The 24,184-nt window shown below is 38.2% G+C and overlaps 1 protein-coding gene across 1 annotated transcript; it reads left to right on the top strand.

The window, feature by feature from the left end:
• Window positions 1–1,729: 1,729 nt before the first annotated feature.
• tap1 (transporter 1, ATP-binding cassette, sub-family B (MDR/TAP)) lies at window positions 1,730–23,945 on the top strand. The gene is made up of 13 exons (XM_067412286.1): window positions 1,730–1,879; window positions 2,181–2,523; window positions 2,596–2,791; window positions 4,353–4,467; window positions 4,694–4,824; window positions 4,940–5,145; window positions 13,399–13,596; window positions 13,776–13,904; window positions 14,093–14,281; window positions 15,861–16,034; window positions 16,139–16,298; window positions 16,380–16,516; window positions 21,748–23,945. Exons 2-13 carry the CDS (start codon window positions 2,203–2,205, stop codon window positions 21,982–21,984), a joined length of 2,193 nt encoding a protein of 730 aa, XP_067268387.1. The 5' UTR covers window positions 1,730–1,879; window positions 2,181–2,202; the 3' UTR covers window positions 21,985–23,945.
• Window positions 23,946–24,184: the final 239 nt, after the last annotated feature.

The following is a 24,184-nucleotide window of genomic DNA, read 5'->3' as shown; positions in this document are numbered from 1 at the left end:
CAAACATATTTGTTTTTTATGCCAAGAGTTCAAAAGATAACATTCTTTTCATTTTTTTGGGAATGTTTTTAATAGAAAATAAATACATTTGTGATTGTGGCGGCGATCTGTAACCCACATACATGTTGTTTTTATGTTTATTAGAGGCTGAATTCATATCAAATTCTGCCAAACTTCCCATACCGCTTCTATATAGGATTGTCTACTTCATAAATTGTGTGAAAATAATGGAAATATATGGTTCAGATCACTCAAACCATATATAGAAATGGAGACGCCCTTATATGGTCAGTATGGAGCTTGGGTGACATCTAGTGAGAAAGTGTGGTACTGCACCCAAACTAAATCTTACTGAAAGCTCATTTTTTGAGATATCAACCTGAAATTTGGAACACAACTTGATCAGATTTTTGATTGTTTTTGAGTAAAACTTTTTTTGTAAAATATATATTTTATATAAAATATTATATTTTTACATTTTACACTTTCATAAACTTAAACTATTTCACTTACATAAGCTATTTCACTTCTACAATAATCAGCCATATGTCTATATTCCAAAGTATTCTTGGATAGTGCATTTTCATGTCTATAAAAAAAGTGGGGCAGTTAACAGGTTAAATTGTAATAATATTTCGCATCATTACTGTTTTTCCTGGATTTTAAAGTCCCCCTGAAATCAAATTTTAAGTTTTTAGCTTTTAGTATGAATATGTCAGCCTTAATAAGCTGGTGTGTTCTAAAACAATGACAAAATTCACATTTAGGAGATATAAGCATTCAAAACTGTAGTGTATTGTAGTATAATATACCCAATTTGTAGAAAACTTAGTACAGTATTGGGTAAAGTAATTTGTTTATATTACTATTGTTGTTATGTTACCACAGCAACTATAGAATTACCACAACAAATTAATGCAAGTACTTTACTATAGTATCAAAAACACTATAGTATTTACTATAAATTACTATAGTAGTTTTTCACCTGGGCTGATTTGAGGAGTTTGTTTAGACGTTTTTATACAGTGCATAACATGTAGACAAAGACAACCCTACTGTGGAAAAAAAATAAAAAAATAAAATAAAATAAATAAAAACATTATTTTAATACATCAGGTTAATCTAAAGCTTAGAAACTAGATGAAATAAAATAAGTTTACATTTTATATATATTTATTTTTATTTCAGTTAACGTTTATTTCAAGTAATGAAGGTTTAGTTAACTATAATAACCCTTATGCTTGTAAAATATATTGAATAATGTGTCAAATAAATGTGTAAAAACATTATTTGTAAATTGTCGCAGTCATGAGCAGAGAAGCGGATAGCACTAAATACTCATGAATATTAATTAGAGTACGCTGACGTAATAGACGTGATCACGTTCAGCGCTGCGCAAAGGAACTGAAGTAGAGAATGCAAGGGTTTCGACACGCGCTGTAACTGCGTCTTAAAACGCGACACTCAAATCGTGGAGATGAAACATCAAATACGACAATTTAGCGCTTAAACCGGCGACGTAAGTGTGTCTCTTTTAGAGAAATCTAACATTATGAATATTAATAAGACAAGCCGTCTTTGATTGGCCAGCAGTTTCCCAACGTCTGACTGAGAGCCAATGAGGTAGTGCTATGTAGCCAACGTCACGGTGCGTAATTAATATTCATTATTTTGACCCCAAATGGGGTTTTCCTTGCAGTCAGTTTCACACTTTCGGTTTCAGATTTGATCCTTATATGGAGGTTTCAGTCACAGCATTCTCATCGCTCTTGTTTAGTTACTATTTTTAAACTATAATATATTAAATAAATGTGGCGGGGATACTAAAACACGTCGATTCTTGACATTTTAAACAGTTTCAGTACTATCAGCTAACAAGGTACGTAGTGTTTCCTTCTTTCTTTTCAATAACAAACATGTCGTGTGAATTCACTGCTGGGAAATCTTCAAACATACACAATCTTTAAGTAATTCTCTACTTTTTTGATGTTCAAAACGAGTTGTTTAGTTAGTAAACGCACTATTAAGTATGCAAATCTCATTGAGCTTAAATGAAAATTAATTTTAGAGTGAAAGTGAAACTGATTTAGCTGAAATGTGCCATTCTTTTACTTTGTACACCATGACATGTGATGATATCATAGACATTAAAGTGTATTTGATCTGTGATTTCATCCTAGTATTCGTCTGGCAGTGCAGGAGATGAAGGATAAGATGGCTGTTCCTCTCTTCGCCCTGTTGGCATTGTGTGTGGACGTGTTTGCAGTGATGTTCATCGGTGCCATCCAGCTGTCCCTCATCAGCAACGCCTTCATCATGCTGTGGGCTGGTGGACTGGTCCGAATCATCCTCCTCCTCTTCGTCTCCTTCGCCTACTCCGGCAGCCCGGCGTGGATGAGAGGATTCGAGGGGGTGCAGACGGCTGTCGTTCACGGCCTCCTCTATCCGGTGTATATCTCCTTCCTCTGGGCTTGTGGCAAGTCTACTGTGGAGCTGGTGTGGGGTTGGCACACCTGGCAAGGGGTAAGATGTGCTTTAACACATTTAAATGGCAAACTGGAGATGTGCATGTATTAAAATCTGAGTGTATTTCAGCTTCTGCAGGGGTATTTGGTGCTGGCTTTGTCTCTGTTGGTGTGGAAGCGCCATATACCCACCATCCTTCCGACAGCCAAAAAGCAGAAAACAGAGAAGAAGGGCAAGGCTTCGCTGCAGAGGCTGCTGGGATACATGAAGCCATTCAGTGGACGCTTTGCAGCCGTCTTCTTCTTTGTGGTTATATCTTCCTTAGGTAAAAATGTGCTTATGTGTTGTGTCATACATGGAGTAGTGTGCAAAAGTGATGTCCAGAGGGGATGTTTGTGTTTAATGTTGAACAAAATATGACAATATTTATATTTTGAGGGAAGAACAAAAAACTAAACTTGGTTAAGGTATTTATCTGACAAAATTATTTGGCAACTATTTATTTTACTACACAAAAAAATACTTTAGCTGACAGGAAAAAGCAAACATTTACTACAATATTTGGTTGAGTTTTTGCATGTGTTTATCATTTCCGGCCAAAATTATAGCATGTTTCATAGCATTATTATCACAAATAAAAATGATCCCCAAATATGATTATTCTTGTGCAATTATATAATATAAAAATTAAAATTATTTGTAAAATATTTAGTTGCTATTACTATATTACTGTATTGTTAGATGTATTTTGTTTATTTAATTCATTACATTTTTGTTATTTTTATTCAACTCAATGTTTATTTATATAGCACTTTAAAAAAAACAGTGAACACATTTTTATTTTAATAAATTTTCCTATTTTTATTTTTAATTAATCTTTTTATTATTTTTTAAATATTTTTTAGACCCATTGCCTAGCCCTAGACAATACATAATGGCCTTTTATTAATTTGTTTATTAATTGATTAATCGATCAATCAATCAATCAATCAATCAATCAATCAATCTATCTATCTATCTATCTATCTATCTATCTATCTATCTATCTATCTATCTATCTATCTATCTATCTATCTATCTATCTATCTATTTATTTATTTATTTATTTATTTATTTATTTATTTATTTATTCATTCATTCATTCATTCATTCATTCATTCATTCTTTCATTCATTCTTTCATTCATGCATTTATTTATTTATTTATGTAAGTATGTATGTATGTTTTAAATGCATTTGAGTAAATATTGTGTTATTAATATATTAATGGCCCTGGATCGTCCTGATGTGCCTGTTATGGCTTTATGATCTGTAAATAATTACCTTGAAATCTAGCCTAAAGTGTAATTTAAAACTTAATTTTTTGTTATTAATTATTTATTTTATTTTGTTCATTTTTTTATATTTTAAGACTCACTGCCTAGACAATACATAGTACCCATTTATTTATTTATTCATTCATTTATTTATTTATTTAAATTGACATTCGAGTAAATATTGTGTTATTAATATATTAATGGCACTGGATCGTCCTGATGTGCCTGTTATGGCTTTATGATCTGTAAATAATTACCTTGAAGTCTAGCCTACAGTGTAATTTAAAACTTAAATAGGCTGTCAAATGAAAGAAAGTTAAATGTGATCTAATGTTACCTTCAGTTTCACTTTGCTCTTGTTTGCTCTGATAATTGTTCAGCACACAAAATCATGCTATAAAGTTTGCAAACACAGTAAATACAGACTTTTCAGCAACTTCTAGATGTAGAGATGAGACATTTTGATGGTTTAATTGCAGAATATTGTGGGTAGAGCTCGTATCTTTTTGTCTGTAAGATATAGCCATGAATATTGAACATGCAAATTTACATGCATACTGTTGTCCCACAGGTGAAATGGCGATTCCTCATTACACCGGTAAAATGACAGACTGGATCATGAATGAAGATGAACCTGAGGCCTTTAACCATGCTATCACCGTCATGACCCTGATGACCGTCATGAGGTGAGACTAAAAGGACAAATCTTGTATGCTATTGTTCAAAAGTCTGGCTTTAGTGAGACTTTTACTCAGCAAGGACACATTAAACTGATCAAAAGTGACAGTAAAGACATTTATAATGTTAATGTTCTTACCAACCCCGCACTTTTGAACGGTTTTTGAGATAAACTACACCTTAAATGCATTAAAGATAAATGCACATCTCAGTATTTCCACCCATTTTCTCCAGCGCCGTGTGTGAGTTTGTGTGCGACCTCATCTACAACATCACCATGAGCCGAATACACACCTCCATCCAAGCGCTGGTCTTCCAGTCTGTGCTGAAACAGGACATTGCGTTCTTCGATAAATCTTCCACAGGTAAAACTGCAAACATATTCCTTTAGTGCTGCTTTTTGAACAGTAAAGTGTTGCTGCTCATTCTGTCTTGACTGTCTTAAACTCATGCTGTCACTTTTACCGGTTTCCTGTTCAGGCGAAATCGTATCTCGCATCACCACCGACACCAACACCATGAGCGAGTCTCTGAGTGAAAAGTTGAGCCTGCTCATGTGGTACTTCATGCGTGTCTTCTTCCTGTTCGGCTCCATGCTGCTGCTCTCCCCCAAACTGTCCGTCTTCACCGCACTCGGCCTCCCCATCATCTGGATCATCCCAGAGTTTTCCGGCCGGTTCTACCAGGTAACATTGATATTAATATATATATATATACTATATATATATATATATATATATATATATATATATATATATAGTTAACTATATATATATATATATATATATATATATAGTTAAATTTTGGATGCTCTGTTTCATCCGTAGCCGCTCTTACCTGTGGTGTGCCTCAAGGCTCTATTTTGGGCCCAACTTTGTTTTCTCCATACATGCTTCCTAATCTTAGGAGTGTCATTTCATTTTTATGCAGATGACACCCAAATCGATCTGCTTTTGAAACATAATGACAAGAACGGTTTAGAAATCTTGCTTGCGTGTTTAGCCGATAATTTCCAGACATAATTTAGCTGATAAATTGCATACATTTCCAGAGCAGAAATTTGAACTGTGGATAATATTTTTATCACTCCTATCAACAGCAAGTTTTTAAGGAGTAAAATGTTATATAAATCATATGAATGATACATGAACCATGTATTGCAAGTTATATAGTCAAAATTGCATGATACAAAGTCAAAATTGTGTTATATAGTCACAATTGCATGATACAAAGTAGGGCTGCACGATTAATCGCATGCTATTCTCACGCGCATTTCGTCAGTAAAGCCGGTTCCCTGATTACCGCTAAATCGCCATCACCTGCTTTCAAACGAAGCGGCATTTAATAGACAGAGCCGTAGATCACTGAAAAGCCACGCAATATCGCATTCATATCGCAGATGAATCGCCTGCGCTAATAAACGCGATATTGCGTCACAGAATTATGCCTGTTTTGTCAAGTATCCTCATCAGAGTAGTCTTTAAAGAGTTAAATAACGTCTTAAATGAATTTAAAGAGTTGTGAAAAAATGAGATGCGTGTCACATCAGCGGGAGCTCTTAAAGTGACAGCAGCCTAATAAACCAGTTACTGTGATGTTGTTCATCAAAGAACAAAGCCAACAGAGACTGCTTTAATAAGGCTTATGTTCTGGGTACGGCACGGGACCCAGGTTTTTTGGTAGCCCGTGATAGGAACAGTGGCACGCTCCTTCCCTCCGTAGTGCTAGGGTCTTCTCCTTGGGCAAGAGAGAACAACCCTTTAGCCCCCCTTACTAGGGTTACAGTTATTTTTAATTACAATTATATTCTTATATTCTTGTGTGCAACTATTACATCATCACACTGAAAGAATTTGGAAATAAACACATCATAAATATCCCAAATGGGACAACTCGTTTGCCGTGAGTTGCGACCCGTGTCGGGGGAGGAAGAGATCCTGGTCCCTGAGAAATGTGGTTTACTGAGGTTTCCATTATTTCAACACGGTACTTTGGCTCCTACTTCACCTAGACGGGAGGTTGGAATGGCTCGATTCAATCAATCGGCTGGTCAAGACATGCCCTGGGAAATACATTTTTTACAATATATATCCCCAGAAGGCGTTGGCTTAGGGTCAATCAAGCGATTTGAGCAAATGATAGCTTACTTTGCTTGAGTATACCATTTTTATATCCCTGATGCATAATCTGCTGGAGATCCGCGGCAATGTGCATCCCTTTTTTTGGGCTCCGAGGTGGGTGGGGAGTAGAGATGATGAAACTTAAACATTTAAATATGGCTACAAAACACAACTCAAAAAAACGTTTTTTGGAACCTGATACGGATACCAGTGCAGCAAACAGAGGTTTTACTCTGTCGAGTAATGATGATTGGCCAAAGTTTATTACTATTGAATCTGTCTCTTCAGATCTCCCAATCACCAAGCTATCCCCTTTTGCCATACAAAAGGGTATTGCAGGAATAGCAGGAACTGTTAAAGAAGTGAAAAAATTATGTTCGGGACAAATTCTTGTTGAATGCTGTAAAAAGGCAAATGCTGAAAACCTGTTACATGCTAATATGCTGGCAGGGGTTCGGATAAAGGCATCACCTCACCCAACTTTGAACTATAGTAAAGGGATAATTCGTACTAGAGAACTGGATGATGTAGATGAAGAAGAAATAACAGATGAACTTAAAACTCAAGGAGTAACAAATGTGAAACGAATAATAATAAAAAGAGAAGAAAGAATAATTAAAACTAATACATACATCATCACTTTTATTAAACCACTCCTTCCAGAAAGAATTCAGATTGGGTATCTGAGTGTTCCCGTAGACCTATATATACCTAATCCTCTGAGATGTTTCAATTGTCAAAAGTATGGACATGGATTTAATAGTTGCAAAAACAGACATATCTGTTGTAACTGTGGAGAAGGTCATGACAAGGGGAGTTGTGAGAAACCAACAAAATGTTGTAACTGCTCAGGTGATCATTCGGCTGCATCAAAACAGTGTCCCATTTGGATCAAAGAAAAGGAAATGCAAAAAATCAGATGTACAAAGAAGATCAGTTATATCGAAGCAAAGAAACAAGTGACTACGATACCTATTTTTACTCTGAATAAAACCTTTGCTTCTGTTGCAAGTAAATCTGTGAGGTCAGTAGATTGCCAGACAGACATCACTTGGATGTACAAAGATAAACCTCATGACATGAACCTCAGTCAAATTTCAGAAACTGGAAATCAGAGGACAAGTAAAAGCAACAAGAAATCAAACTCTCAATCTAAAGCATCTCAAGTAGAAACATCAAAGACAAGACAAATAAAAGATGTGGAAATGAAAGAGAGGGAACATTATAGTAGAAGCCCATCTCCAAAAGGAAGAGTTAAGACAAATGTTCCTGTTCTTCCTAACAGGTAATGAAAGAATCTGTCATCCAATGGAATTGTCGTGGTATCAGAGCAAATTTCACAGAATTACAGCGTTTAACTACAACTTTTGACCCCCTTGCAATATGCCTTCAGGAAATACAACTCTCAACTGATTGTACATTTTCTTTTAAAAATTTTACAATATTTGCCACCTTTGGTCCCAGTGACAAACGAGCTTCTGGTGGTACAGCAATATTAGTAAGAAATAATGTAATCCATAGTCCCATCAGTATTAATAGTAGATTACAAGTGACAGCAGTACGACTAACTCTGCAGAAAACCATTACAATATGCTCCATTTATATTCCTCCAGACTTAAATTTGACACACACAGACCTAGATGATCTTGTAAATCAACTTCCATCTCCTTTTATTCTCATGGGAGATTTTAATAGTCATAATATACTGTGGGGCAGTGATCATTGTAATACAAAAGGAAAGAAGATTGAAGACTTTATTAATAATAATACCTTATGTCTTTTAAATAATGGGTCAAATACTTATTTACATCCTGGGCATGGAACTTACTCTGCAATTGATCTAACAATATGCCAACCAGAAGTTTTTTTAGATTTATCATGGAAAGTATTGGATGACCTTTGCGGAAGTGACCATTTTCCAATAATAGTTACTATTAAAGGAAAAGAAGAAGAGGCAAAAACACAAAGATGGAAAATCAAAAAAGCTAACTGGTATCAATTTCAAACTTTATGTTATGGGAGATTTGCAAATTTTGTGGAGAACAGCCCAGACGCCTTGGAAAATTTTACAGAAACGCTAATGTCTATTGCAAATGATACAGTCCCAAAAACATCATTAAACAAAAAATCTAAACAACTCCCATGGTTTAATGATAAATGTAAAGAGGTTATCAAAGAAAGGAAAAAGGTTGAAAGATTTTTCTATAAACATCCATCAACTGAAAATCTTATTAAACTCAAGATTGCTAGAGCAAAAGCAAGAAGAACCATCAATGAAGTTAAGAAGGAAAGCTGGAGAAGTTTTGTTGCCAGTATATCACCTAGTACTCCATCAACCAAAATCTGGAATCTGATACGGAAAATGAAGGGTGAAACCATTGGTTCGCAAATACAGCACATCAAGCAACATGACTTACTCTTGACTTCAAAACAAGATATTGCAAATATTCTAGCAAGAACATTTGAAAAGAATTCATCTTTTGAGAACTGTTCTCCTGCTTTTAGAACATTCCAAATTCAAGAAGAGAAAGAGAAAATAAATTTTAGTTCAAATAATTTAGAGCCATACAATCAGGATTTTTCCATGGAAGAACTACAACGAGCAATTAGGAAATCCCATGAAACAGCGGTTGGACCAGATAAAGTTCATTACCAATTTATAAAGAACTTGCCTCACCTCTTTATGAAGAAGCTTCTGGGAACTTTTAACTCTATTTGGATATCAGGAAATATCCCATCTTCTTGGCTTGAAGCTGAAATTATTCCTATCCCTAAACCAGGAAAAGACCATTGTGATCCTATAAATTATAGACCTATAGCTTTAACCAGTTGTTTATGTAAAACTATGGAGAGGATGGTAAATGATCGTTTAGTCTGGTTTCTGGAATCCAAACAACTTATAAGTAAGGCTCAATGTGGTTTTAGGAAAGGTCGAAGCACAACAGATCACCTTGTCAGTCTTGAAAGCTATATCCGTGATGCTTTTATTAAAAAAGAACATGCTGTAGCTGTTTTTTTTTGACTTGGAAAAAGCCTATGATACCACCTGGAAGCATGGAATCTTAAAGGATTTGTATCGACTAAATTTTAGAGGACGTCTGCCAATCTTTATTGGAAGATTTCTTTCGAATAGAATTTTTAGAGTTAAGGTAGACAATACTGTGTCCGACCCGCATAAACAAGAACTTGGAGTTCCTTAAGGAAGTATTTTATCAGTAACTCTTTTTAGTATTAAAATTGACAGTATTGCTCAAGTTATTGGTTCTGATGTTCTTTGTAGTTTATATGTAGATGATATCTGCATTTGTTATAAGAGCAAGCATATTAACATTATTGAACGAAAAATCCAACTAAAAATAAATAAAATGCTCTCATGGTCAGTACGAAATGGCTTTAAATTTTCACAAACAAAAACTGTCTGTATGCATTTTTGTCAACTTCGTTCATTACACAATGAACCAGAATTATTTTTGGATGGAACTCCCATTAAAGTCGAAAAGGAGACTAAATTCCTTGGCATAATTTTTGATAATAAGCTGTCCTTTATTCCACATATTAAAATGCTTAAAAAGAAGTGTTCTAAAGACATGAACATTTTAAAGGTTTTGTCCACAACTAAATGGGGAGCAGATATGACATCACTTAAGAACTTGTATAGAACACTGATCCGATCAAAGTTGGACTATGGAAGTATTGTATATGGATCTGCCAGGAAATCATACATACAATCCTTGGATACTATACATCATCAAGGCATACGACTAGCTTTGGGAGCTTATAGAACATCACCAATTCAAAGTCTATATGTAGAAGCTAATGAACCTTCCTTGGAAAACAGACGATTAAAGTTGACCTTACAATATGCAATTAAATTAAAAACAAATAAAGGAAACCCAGCACATCCAGCAGTTTTTTCAACCAAGTATTCAATAATGTATGAAAGAAAACCAAATCATATTCGTCCATTTGGTCTGCGAATAAAACCTCATCTGGAAAATCTCAAATTAGATTTAAACATCCTGGAACAAACCCACTTTTGCAAAATTCCTCCTTGGGATATCAAAAAACCCTTTATTTTGTGGGATTTATCAAAGAATCAAAAATCTGAAACACATCCAAATGATTATCAGCTACAATTTTTAGAAATAAGAGCTATTTATCCCCAGTATACTCCAATATACACAGATGGATCCAAATCTGGAAACCAGGTAGCGGCAGCTTTTTCTACGAATGAAGTACATCAAGGAATACGTATTCCAGATCAAAGTTCAATCTTCACAGCAGAAGCAAACGCTTTATTGTTGGCATTAAAATTTATTGAAACATCTTCACAGAAGAAATTCTTAATAGTGACTGACTCAAAATCATGCCTGGATTCACTGGAAAATATGAAAACTGATCATCCAACAATAGTCAAGATCTTCATTACATTATCAATGCTGAAATCAAAGGCTTTTAACATCTACTTTTGCTGGGTACCTGGACACTCAGGAATTGCTGGAAATGAGAAAGCGGACAATGCAGCAAAAGAAGCACTATCCACAGAATCAATTAAGTGTTCTATACCTTTTACAGACTTAAAACAAACGATAAAAGAATACATCAAAAATAAATGGCAATCAGAATGGGATCAATGTCTAAATAATAAGTTGCGTGAAATAAATCCTGATGTGAGGAAAAAACATAATTCCTGTTTTGATGAACGATGGAATCAAGTTATATATACAAGATGTAGAATAGGACATTCAAAAATGACACACCAATTTTTACTCTCAGGAGAAAACCATCCAAAATGTTCATCTTGTCAAAATCCATTGTCCATTAAACATATCCTTTTAGACTGTATTACATTTACCCCTGTGAGAAACCGTTTTTACTCTGTTGATAGTTTTGAAAAGGTTTTTAATCAAGTGAGCCCAAGCATGGTTTTAAGATTTTTAGAGGAAATAAATTTGAAACATCTTTTTTAATCTTCCTTTGATTTAATTATACTTTATTCTCGCCATGAATATAGCCTTTGAAGCTGGTATGGCGTTAAAAAAGAAAGAAAGAAAGTAAAATTATTACAATATTAAAGAGGGGAGAAGAGTCAGGGGCCTCCAACATAAATTATGCCTAGGGCCTCCAAATGTCTAGAACCGGCCCTGCTGACATCCCTGTATGTGATGTTGTCTTGTAGATTAGACTAGTGTCGGTGCGCATTTAGAGTGCACGCTTTCACTGTGTTAATAAATATCACATGAAGAGTGCCGTTTTTCTCCAGACATCAGCATAACAAATGTTATATAATTTTTATTCACGTTTACATTTTAGACATCATTGCCTGTTTCTGCACAATTTCGCCAACAAATATAGTTCAGATCAAATCCAGAGCATTGAATTGCATCCCTGAGCAACAAATGCCGCTGTTTCTTTACTCAATGAATCAGCTTTTTAAACGAATAAGTTTAATCAGTGAAAATTGGAAAAGATAGGCTACAAGTGACGACGAGGGAGCTTCAGTTGAACAACAGTGAACTGCGGTCAGATGAGATGTTGTCAGACTATGTCAGTAAAATTCAGAAAAATGAACAGGTCCAATCAGCTGTTACTCTGTGCTCGCGGCGCGCACTCAAGAATTGCATGCGCAAATGTGCCGGCGCGCGCTGCATAATTACTTTATTAACGCGACTGAATGTAAATGTTTGTGTCCTCATTATTCTATTAATAACTACCAATTGATTTTGCATGTATGTATATGTATATGTATATAGGACATACATTTAGAAAAAAAATACACATTGGTTGGCCTATTCATGAGCATACATCAGCAATTACACATGTTTAGGGGAATAGGGCTTATTAATATATCATGTAAGGTGGTATGTGCTAGAGATGAGTAAACCATTATCAGTGAGTCTGCCCATGGGGTGGAGTCACCGCCTAGCCAGGCATTGTCCCACATTGTCCCTCAGAAACATAGCCCTTGCCCCCCCTTGGGCTTATTAGCAGGTGGTCACCCTAATTGCGAGTTATAAAGTCAGAATTGTGTGATATAAAGTCACAATTGCGAGTTATATAGTCACAATTGCGAGTTATATAGTCACAATTGCGAGTTATATAGTCACAATTGCATGATATAAAGTCAGAATTGCATATAAATCAGATGAATGATACATGAACCATGGTTATTATAGTTAACTAAAACTAAATTTGAAGCTGAAACAAAAAAAAAAAACTTGAAATAAAAGAAACGTTAACTGAAATAAAATAAAATATAAATAACATATGTACTAAAATAATAATAAAAATTAATAAAAAACTATTTAGACTTTATAAAATATATTAAAAAAGACAAAATCACACAAAAAAAATTACCAAAACTTTAACTAAATTTCAAATGAAAAATGAAAATATAACAACAAAAACTGATTAATAGTATAAAATCAATGTTGTTGCCTGTTTTGCCTCAAGACTTAAATGTAAATAAATCATGCACAAAAAAAAAACTGAAATAAAATTAAGCAGCTTTTGTTGGGATGTTCTATATATCCTAATTATTGTTAATATGTAATAAATTTTTCCAGGAGCTCATTGTTAATTGTTACATTATTTGCTAACTGCATTGTTTAAATTGTAATGTTGATGTGCATTCTCTGTAAAGCTGCTTTGAAACTATATGTATCGTGAAAAGCGCTATACAAATAAATGTGAATTGAATTGAATTGAATGTTGGGATTTTTCCAAATGTTTCCAATGACATCCTCATATTTGCTGGTGTTTTTCTCTAGTTCATCAAGTGCATTTGTGTTGATGTGTGATAATGTTTTTCCCTCTCAGAAACTTTCTGTGCAAGTGCAAGAATCTCTGGCGAAGGCCAATGATGTTGCAACGGAAACGTTCTCTTCCATGAAGACAGTCCGGAGCTTTGCTAACGAGGACGGAGAAACTGAGAGGTACAAGAAGTGCTTAGAGAGCACATACGCCCTGAACAAAGTGGAAGCCGCTGCTTACGCTGCCTCAACCTGGACCAATAGTGTGAGTTTTGTTGGTATACTGCATATTTTCCCAAACCTATTCTATGCATTCTGTGCTCAGCATTAAGAGCCGTATGATAGTGTGCTATTCTGCATATTAGAGCAGTATGCAAATATATATACACTACGTTTCAATTGCATCCTGAAGTCAGTGTTTGAAATCAAATGTGCATTTTTCAGATGTCCAGTCTGGCTTTGAAAGTCAGTATACTATACTATGGAGGACGGCTTGTGACAGGAAGTGATGTCAGTAGCGGTGATCTGGTGTCCTTTGTGCTGTATGAGCTTCAGTTCACTTCAGCAGTGGAGGTAATACCTCAGATCCTGTCTGACCACAGGCATCCTATTTAAACAAACCTTAACACTGAGTATTAAACTTCAGGAATGCCCTGCATCCACTCACGACAGCCTAGCATTGACTTTTGCATGAGAAACCAGCACTCATGTTTTCTTCTAGTCTAGTTTGTGCCTTTAAATCACTGCCGCTTCTGTCACAGGTGCTGATGTCATACTGGCCGCATGTAAAGAAGGCGGTCGGTGCTTCAGAAAAGATCTTTGAGTATGTGGACCGAAAGCCTGAAATTCCTCCAGATGGATCTCTCGCTCCTCCAACTCTAAAAGGACATGTGCGCTTCGAAAATATCACCTTTGCTTATCCAAAGCGACCGGACACAAATGTGCTGAAGGTATGGGTTGAAAAAGCTCCTTTTATATTTCACAAAATTAAAAGAAAGCAATAATGAATTATGTTTTGCTGCTCAAAGAAAATTAATCCTGTTTTGTATTATGACATTATTTAACAATGAAGTACATTTAAATGTTTTAATTGCTGTAATCTCATTTTCATTACTGTAATTGAAAAAAAACGATGTATTAAATCTGTAAAATATTTATACAGCTATAAATATTATATTTTACATAAGTGGCCAAAAGTATGGAAGTTCGTTTCCGCCACTGAATAAAAAAAAAAAAAGATGCATGATATAAAGTCAGAATTGCGACTCATATAGTCACAATTGCATAAAGTCAGAATTGTGATATAAAGTCAAAATTGCAAGTTATATAGTCACAATTGCGAGTTATATAAATGAGTTCACAATTGTATGATATAAAGTCAGAATTGCGTGATATAAAGTCACAATTGTGAGTTATACAGTCACAATTGCATGATATAAAGTCAGAATTGTGTGATATAAAGTCACAATTGCATGATACAAAGTCAAAATTGTGTTATAAAGTCACAATTGCATGATACAAAGTCAAAATTGTGTTATAAAGTCACAATTGCATGATATAAAGTCAGAATTGTGTTATATATTCACAATTGCATGATATAAAGTCAGAATTGCGAGTTATAAAGTCAGAATTGTGTGATATAAAGTCACAATTGCATGATACAAAGTCAAAATTGTGTTATAAAGTCACAATTGCATGATATAAAGTCAGAATTGTGTTATATATTCACAATTGCATGATATAAAGTCAGAATTGCGAGTTATAAAGTCAGAATTGTGTGATATAACGTCACAATTGCATGATACAAAGTGAAAATTGTGAGTTATATAGTCACAATTGCATGATATAAAGTCAGTATTGCGAGTTATAAAGTCAGAATTGTGTGATATAACGTCACAATTGCATGATACAAAGTCAAAATTGTTATATAGTCAGAATTGCGAGATATAAAGTCAAAATTGTGTTATATAGTCACAATTGTATGATATAAAGTCAGAATTGCGATTTTAAAGTCAGAATTGTATGATATAAAGTCAAAATTGCGAGTTATATAGTCAGAATTGCGAGTTAAATAGTCACAACTGCAAATTGTAAGTTATATAGTCACAATTGCGAGATATAAAGTCAGAATTGCGAGATATAAAGTTGCTTATTATCTGTTATTTAGTTATTTATCTGGCAAAATTATTTGGCAAAAAAGGCAAACTACAGCTACAAAAAAATACATAGAAAAACAAAAATCTGACAGGAAAAATCAAAACAAAACAATCAGTTATTAATATTTCAATGGTTCTCTCTCGTTTTTGAAAGGGTTCATAATTTCTGGCCAAAAATGATGTCGGCACAATTTGTCATGTAACATTGCGTTATTATCACAAATAAAACAATCGACTCCAAGCACAACTACACTACACTATATGATTACAAAATCTTTAACAATATTTGAATAAAGATTGATTATGTCAATTTTTCATCACTTTTGGCCACTACTGTATGTTTAATTAAAAAATGTATTGTTCATCCTTTCAGAACGTTTCTCTTGAGCTGAAGCCAGGTCAGATCACAGCTCTAGTGGGTCCATCAGGCTCTGGAAAAACCTCTATTGTGAGTTTGCTGGAGAGATTTTACCAGCCTCAAAATGGGGAGATTTTATTGGACAACAAACCACTGCTGAGCTACAAAGACCAATATCTGCATGAGAAGGTAATCCTGTTCTTTGCTACTATATACTAATAGTCGCATCTAAACAAATATAAATAAAAGGGTATTCCTTGTTTGCCGACCTTGTTTAATCTCCACCCTCTCAGATTAGCGTGGTGGCGCAGGAGCCAGTTCTGTTTGCTCGCTCTGTGCGGGAGAACATCAAATATGGCAAAGAAAACGCCTCGGATGAAGAAATACAAGCTGCTGCCAAGCTGGCCAATGCAGATTACTTTATCTCTAATTTACCTAAAGGATATGACACGGGTGAGTCGGTGAGAAATGGACCCCTTTAATAGTACTGGAAGTTGTTTTAGAAAGTGACACGTGTTGTTTTGTGTTCCTCAGATGCTGGAGAGAAGGGCGGTCAGGTTTCCGGAGGTCAGAAGCAGCGTATCGCCATCGCCAGAGCTCTGATTCAGAAACCGCAGATTCTAGTGCTCGATGATGCTACCAGCTCACTGGACACCGAGAGTGAACACAGGGTAAGATGAATGCCTACTGATGTCATATCCACCTTATTTTTACGTGGCCATTCAAGCGCGTAATGCTGAAACCCTGTTAGGATTAAGCATTCTGCACTAAAAGTAATCGGCAGACCAAATCGTAAGTTGTAGAGACTTGAAACTTTGAGGGATGGTAGTACTCACAGGTAGTACAATTACACCAAAGCTCGCCCCAATTGGCCTGACGGGGGCGCTACAGCGATCAAAAGTACTAAATTACTCATACTTCAAATTTTCGGGTATTTCGGATATTTTTGAAAAACCTTTTGCGAACGAGTCCTAGGTTTTTCGGCCACCAAAAGATTCCCTGGAGTCTGATTGTCAATAATTATCGCAAAAAAAGTCCAAATTTCGATGAAATGAAATCGGCCACCGGGTGGCGCCATCACATTTTTTTAGGTGCATAAATGATTGTATTTTTCATGCATGCGCACAATATTCATACCATATCATAGAACTCCTCATTCTGAGCAACTTTGCCTCTAGGACCACCGCTGTCAATTGAAACATTCGTTAAATATTGGAGATTATTTGAAAAAACCTAGTCCTAGGTTTTTTGCCTGATCAGAACAAATTGTCATGATCACCGTTTGTTCCTGTCAGTTCCCGGACTACATCTCCCATCATCCTCTCTGCCACTCACCTGCACACACTTCACACTAATCACTTATCACCACACCCAGCTGCAGCTCATTACACGGACTATAAAAGACTCATACACACACCACCTCACTGCTAGGTCTTGTTTTCACTTGTGTTACACTTCCAAGCGTTTCTCCTGTCTCTCTGTCTGTTCCGGTTCCCGTTACTGATCCCCGTCTGGTTCTATTGTTCTGTGATTGATCGCTGCCTGCCTTTTGACTACTGCCTGTTATCTGACCACGATTCTGCCTGTCCCTCGCTGTTCCTGTTTGCTCCGGATTGACCCTGCCTGTATGACTACGCTCAACATTTAATAAAGCTTTGCATATGGATCTCACTCTGAGTCCCGCCTTCGTTACAGAAGACCTAGCCACATCAAGATCCAGCAGCTTTGTTGGGCGTCCTAGTCCCAGCATGGATCCTGCAATGCGCCTTGTAGGCCTTCGTCAAGGTAACTGCACCCTGGAGGCACATATTCAGATATTCTTGGACATTTCTCATTTTTCTGATTTACCGGACTGTGCCCTGATTGACTTTTTTGCCCATGGACTAAACGAACCTCTTAAGGGGTATTTAATCGCTAATGGTCCCCGAGGGACGTTTATGGAATTCTTGGACTTTGCCCTGCTTACCGTTGGTTCACGTTTTACTGTGGGTGTCGCGGAGGAACGTGAAACCTCGTCTCTTCATGTAATGGCGGCTACCACAACAACACTAAGTCAAGTCTCCGCTGATCTTCCAGAGCAACGTCACGTCTCCGCTGATCGCCCAGAGCAACGTCACGCCTTCGCTGATCGCCCAGAGCAACGTCACGCCTTCGCTGATCGCCCAGAGCAACGTCACGCCTTCGCTGATCGCCCAGAGCAACGTCACGCCTTCGCTGATCGCCCAGAGCAACGTCACGCCTTCGCTGATCGCCCAGAGCAACGTCACGCCTTCGCTGATCGCCCAGAGCAACGTCACGCCTTCGCTGATCGCCCAGAGCAACGTCACGCCTTCGCTGATCGCCCAGAGCAACGTCACGCCTTCGCTGATCGCCCAGAGCAAAGTCACGTCGCCGCTGATCGCCCAGAGTCACGTCAGGTCTCTAGATCAGTCCGGGAGCGGAGAGTGTTGCGTTCCAGTGTGACCGATCCACCGTTGATTTCAGTCCGAGCAGCTGGCATCCCCAAGTCTCCGTCGGCCGCTTCGCTCTCAAGCCCGGTGGCCGCTTCGCTCTCAAACCCGGTGGCCGCTTCGCACTCAAGCCAGCCGGCCGCTTCGCACTCAAGCCCGCCGACCGCTTCGCACTCAAGCCCGCCGACCGCTTCGCACTCAAGCCCGCCGACCGCTTCGCACTCAAGCCCGCCGGCCGCTTCGCACTCAAGCCCGCCGGCCGCTTCGCACTCAAGCCCGCCGGCCGCTTCGCACTCAAGCCCGCCGACCGCTTCGCACTCAAGCCCGCCGACCGCTTCGCACTCAAGCCCGCCGGCCGCTTCGCACTCAAGCCCGCCGGCCGCTTCGCACTCAAGCCCGCCGGCCGCTTCGCACTCAAGCCCGCCGGCCGCTTCGCACTCAAGCCCGCCGGCCGCTTCGCACTCAAGCCCGCCGGCCGCTTCGCACTCAAGCCAGCCGGTTGCTACGCTCTCAAGCTCGCCGGTTTCAGCGCTCTCAAGCTCGCCGGTTTCAGCGCTCTCAAGCTCGCCGGTTTCAGCGCTCTCAAGCTCGCCGGTTTCAGCGCTCTCAAGCTCGCCGGTTTCAGCGCTCTCAAGCTCGCCGGTTTCAGCGCTCTCAAGCTCGCCGGTTTCAACGCTCTCAAGCTCGCCGGTTTCAACGCTCTCAAGCTCGCCGGTTGCTATGGACTCTCGTTCGCCTATTGCAGTGGACTTAAGCACCCTGGACGCGATGGACGAAATGGCTGCTTTGCCAGTGCCCACGGGCAAGATGGCCGCCCCTGCGGTGCTCAAGGATGCAGGGGTTGTTCCAGCCATTGAGTCCGCTCCAGCCAGTGAGTCCGCTCCAGCACAGCCTGCCCTCCTGGTCTGTCCTGTCTTGGCCCAGAGGGCTGTGCTCACCTTTTATGTCTTGGCTGTCCTACGTGCGTTGAGGAACTCAAGCTCTATTGCCGTCCCGGAGCAGCCCGAGCCCGCTGCCGTCCCGGAGCAGCCCGAGCCCGCTGCCGTCCCGGAGCAGCCCGAGCCCGCTGCCGTCCCGGAGCAGCCCGAGCCCGCTGCCGTCCCGGAGCAGCCCGAGCCCGCTGCCGTCCCGGAGCAGCCCGAGCCCGCTGCCGTCTCGGAGCTGTCTGCTCTCCTTGATACGGCCACGGAGGCCATTACCGAGCTGCCTGCTCTCCTTGATACGGCCACGGAGGCCGTCACCGAGCTGGCCGCTCACCCTGATACGTCTGCCCTGCTGCCGGCGCCACCCAAACTCCTTGCCCACGAGCCCGCTACGGACCCCGCTGAAATCCCCAAGAACTTTTTTGGGGGGGGGGGCAGGATACCTGAGGGTGGGGAGCTTGTGGGTGGGGACCTTGCCTGGTCACTGCCGTCATCGGCCTTTGTACTGTTATGGCCACCCATGGACTGTAGCCCACTATGGCCATTAATGGATTCTGACCCACCGTGGTCATTCACGGACTCTGTCTCGCCGTGGCTGCCCAAGCCACCTGACCTGCCATGGCTGCCTGAGCCACCTGACCTGCCGTGGCTGCCCGAGGCTCCTGACCTGCCGCGGCTGCCTGAACCACCTGACCTGCTGTGGCTGCTCAAGCCACCTGACCCGCCGTGGCTTCCTGACACACCTGACCTGCCGTGGCCGCCCGAGCCACCTGACCCGCCGTGGCCGCCCGAGCCACCTGACCCGCCGTGGCCGCCCGAGGCTCCTGGACCTGCATTGGGGACCCCGTTTCTGTCTGCATGCAGGTCTCCAATGCACCCACCCTCCCTCCCTAGCTGTTCCTTTTACGCCGCGAGGACGCGCCTTCCGGGAGGGGGGCGTTATGTCATGATCACCGTTTGTTCCTGTCAGTTCCCGGACTACATCTCCCATCATCCTCTCTGCCACTCACCTGCACACACTTCACACTAATCACTTATCACCACACCCAGCTGCAGCTCATTACACGGACTATAAAAGACTCATACACACACCACCTCACTGCTAGGTCTTGTTTTCACTTGTGTTACACTTCCAAGCGTTTCTCCTGTCTCTCTGTCTGTTCCGGTTCCCGTTACTGATCCCCGTCTGGTTCTATTGTTCTGTGATTGATCGCTGCCTGCCTTTTGACTACTGCCTGTTATCTGACCACGATTCTGCCTGTCCCTCGCTGTTCCTGTTTGCTCCTGATTGACCCTGCCTGTATGACTACGCTCAACATTTAATAAAGCTTTGCATATGGATCTCACTCTGAGTCCCGCCTTCGTTACACAAATCCAGTGCAGAAAGATTCTCTGGAATCTGACTGTCAATAATTATCGCAAAAAAGTCAAAATTTCGGTTCACGTCCACGACAAGACAAGACGACAAAACGTTTAAAGTGGGCATGGCCACTTTTACTAAAACAGTTATAACTATTGAACAGAATGAGATAATTTCACCAAATTTGGTACACCTATGTACGGCCTTAGTCTGTGGTCACATGAAAAAGACACCCCGACTGGCCACTTGATGGCGCTATAAAATGAAAAAAACATGGAAACGGCTATAGCTATGCAGCAGTCAGTCTGATTGACTTGAAAACTGGCATGCGGTGTCTTGGTCCAAGGTGCCGCGATTGTCTATGAGGATGTTCGTGTATCTCGAAAAACATGGCCGCCGTTGGCCAATCAAGTTTGAGCACCTATCGGACAAGGTTAATGGAGGCCGATTGGAAGGAAACTTGTTGACTCACGGACCTAGAGGCCTATGAGAAATTCGAATGAAATCGGTCACCGGGTGGCGCTGTCATGTTTTTTTAGGTGTGTAAATGATTGTATTTTTCGCGCATGCGCACAATATTCACACCATATGATAGATCTCCTCATTTTGAGCAACTTTGCCTCTAGGACCACCGCTGTCAATCGAAACGTTCATTAAATATTGGAGATTATTCGAAAAAAACTACTTTTGCGTAAACCACTGCAGCACAATTCTCTGGACTCTCTAGGTCAATAATTATCAAAAATTGTTGAACTTTACCCTTTAGCTATACCAGGGTTATTTAAAAATGGGCGTGGCAAAATATACCCAAAAGCCAGTAAATCCTAAACAAAAATGTAAAACTTCCTGCGACAAAGGATTCTAAACAAGCATGCAAACGTTTTATGGAGATCGGACCATAGGTGGCGCTATAACTGTTTAAATGCTTTTTAAAAACATTTATTTCCAAAGTAAATTGCCTGTTTGGGCTATAAATTGTCTTTTCCATCTATGATCCAAGTGGTTACAGGCAAAAAGTGTTAGTTTGAAGATTCAGTCTCTCTAAACCCCTCCTTTCCGAGAACTTCCTCTGCTCTGATTGGTCAGATGGCTCAGTCTGTTGTGATTGGTTGACCCTAGGTGCATGATTTTACCCTGATCTTGAGTCTTCATCCACTTCTTCTTCTCAGGTCTACAGCGCTCTGCGGAAGGACCTGAAGAGCTGCACGGTGTTGCTCATCACTCACAGGCTGAGCGGCGTGGAGAACGCAGATCACATCCTCTTCCTCCGAGAAGGGGAAGTGGTCGAGGAGGGCAACCATGAACAATTGATGGCCAAACAGGGATACTATGCAGAGTTCGCCAAACAACAGAACACTGCAATCCATCGCAACAACGCAGAAGACGCCACAAACACCGACCAATGATCATCCACATCAGCTATCATGTGATGCCAGCACAAATCAGACGACATATTTTTGCATCTTTTCTCCATTAGTACATATATGTCAGCTGTTTGTTTGTGTAAACGCTGCTAGTGTTTTTAAATTAGGTGTAAATATCATAAAAAATGAGAGAAAAGATGTGGGTGAATCTCACTAAAATATGTCCCCCAAATCCATTATATTTGATTATTTTGGAAAATTATTTTTTTAACCCATTTTTAGAATCGTTATCGTTTTTTCTCATTGTGACTTATTTTTCCTAATTCACAATAATTTAATATAGTAAGTTTACTTTTGTGCATAATTATTATTGCTTTCATTGGTGATTTTCATTATGAACACAGAATGAAACTCATATAAAGCAGTGCCATAAATCAAATTACATAATGTGCAAAAAAAAAAAAAAAAACTACACACATATTATATTTCATAGTGTTCACAGGAGTAAAATTACATTACCCTCATATGATCTTTGGGGTCTTTTTGACCCACAACTGATGTTTGCTAACATTTTTTTTAAAAAAAGGTCTCTTTATCCAAATGGCATGAGACTTTATACAGTGGTTAACACTTTTAAGATTGACAAATACATTTAAAAAAAAAATGGAATGATATCTTGTTCTTATATTAGTGAAGGCAACAAAATGTAATTTTGTAACAAAAAAATGCTTTAAAAAAAAAAGAAAAAAATTACTCTGTTTATTAATGTTTTTACTTCATTTTTGTACAGTTTTTTGAGGGTTTATGATATCTTTTAAATTTATATAAATAAATAAATGCATCTTTTTTGAATAGGTTTTTATACAAAAACAGCTTTTTATCTAACTGAAAGACATCTTTTCACAAGTTTTTTTTTTTTTCAGTTGGATTCATATATAAATATTATGAAATCACAATTATTACAATAAAAAAGTACGTTTTGTCAAAGTTTATCATTTTTTGTATTAGTATTTTCAATTATTTTTATTATTAAATTATTAATGGAAAAACAGTTTTTTTTTCCAGTACAAGAAATGCTAAACTTTGACAAAAAGTATTTTTTATTGTTATAATTGTGATTTCATAATATTTAGATATGAATCGATTGAAAAATACTTGTGTAAAGATGTCTTTCAGTCAGTCAAATAGCAAATAGTGGAGCTCTGCAGCCATCTACTGGTAAAAGTAATGATTTTTTTCTTTTAAAACTGCATTTTCCAAAAGATGGGAAAAATCTTACACTAAACTATGAAAAGTTTTCCATGTTATGAAACTTATGAAAGTTAAAAATGTGTATCTTTTACATAAAAAGCTGTTTTTGTATAAAAACCTATTTAAAAATATATATTTTTTAATTTAATTATTTAAATTTAAAAGATATCACAAATTCTCCAAAAACTGCACGAATGTTGAGTAAAAACAATAATAAACAGAGTAAAATTACATTTTTTTTAAATTATTTTTTATTTTTTTTTAAATATATTGTTAAAAAACTACATTTTGTTGCCTGGGGTCTGTGTAGCCCCCAAACGAAGACTGCACAAGTGTTAAACGAAACATAATTATTTTTTCCTTTTTATTTCTGAATATAAAATGTTCTGTTCTTGACATGTTTCAGGAGATTCACTCATAAACCGTTATCCAGGGCCTAGTAACTCGCTTGTTATTCAATTTCCAGCACTTAAATCATATCTGTGTTTTATGCTTATTATTCTTTGTGTTTTTTTCTTTGCTATATAAATTGATAGAATTATGCAAAGCATATGCAGGACAAATTTTTGTCCTGTGGCTGATATGTGTTCATGTTGTAAATAAACATGTAGTGCGTAATTTTAAAATATTTTATATTTAATGCTTACCTGTTTGCTTTCTTAAAAGCTTGATGTTGATTAAAAAATGATGGTCATATTATGTGTCTACCCAATAATGTTTGAATATGATTTATTAATGAAAGCAATAACAAAGTGCTACTGCTACTTTTTTAAATAATAAAAAAAAAATTCCATATTTGTTGAATATTTTGCTTATATTGTTTATTCTAGTCCATTGTGTATTATCTCTATAGTCTATCCAAAGAATACACAAAAAACACTTAATATATAAAATATGTACTTATGAAACCTAATATCTTCTAAAATATATATATATAAATATCTTTCAGTTCAGTGTAGAAGTATAATATAAGTAGGTCTGCTCAAAAACT

The sequence above is a fragment of the Chanodichthys erythropterus genome, chromosome 2 (genome assembly GCF_024489055.1).
Source record: "Chanodichthys erythropterus isolate Z2021 chromosome 2, ASM2448905v1, whole genome shotgun sequence".
Classification (NCBI taxonomy): domain Eukaryota; kingdom Metazoa; phylum Chordata; class Actinopteri; order Cypriniformes; family Xenocyprididae; genus Chanodichthys; species Chanodichthys erythropterus.
This window is presented reverse-complemented; position numbering and strand designations above follow the sequence as displayed.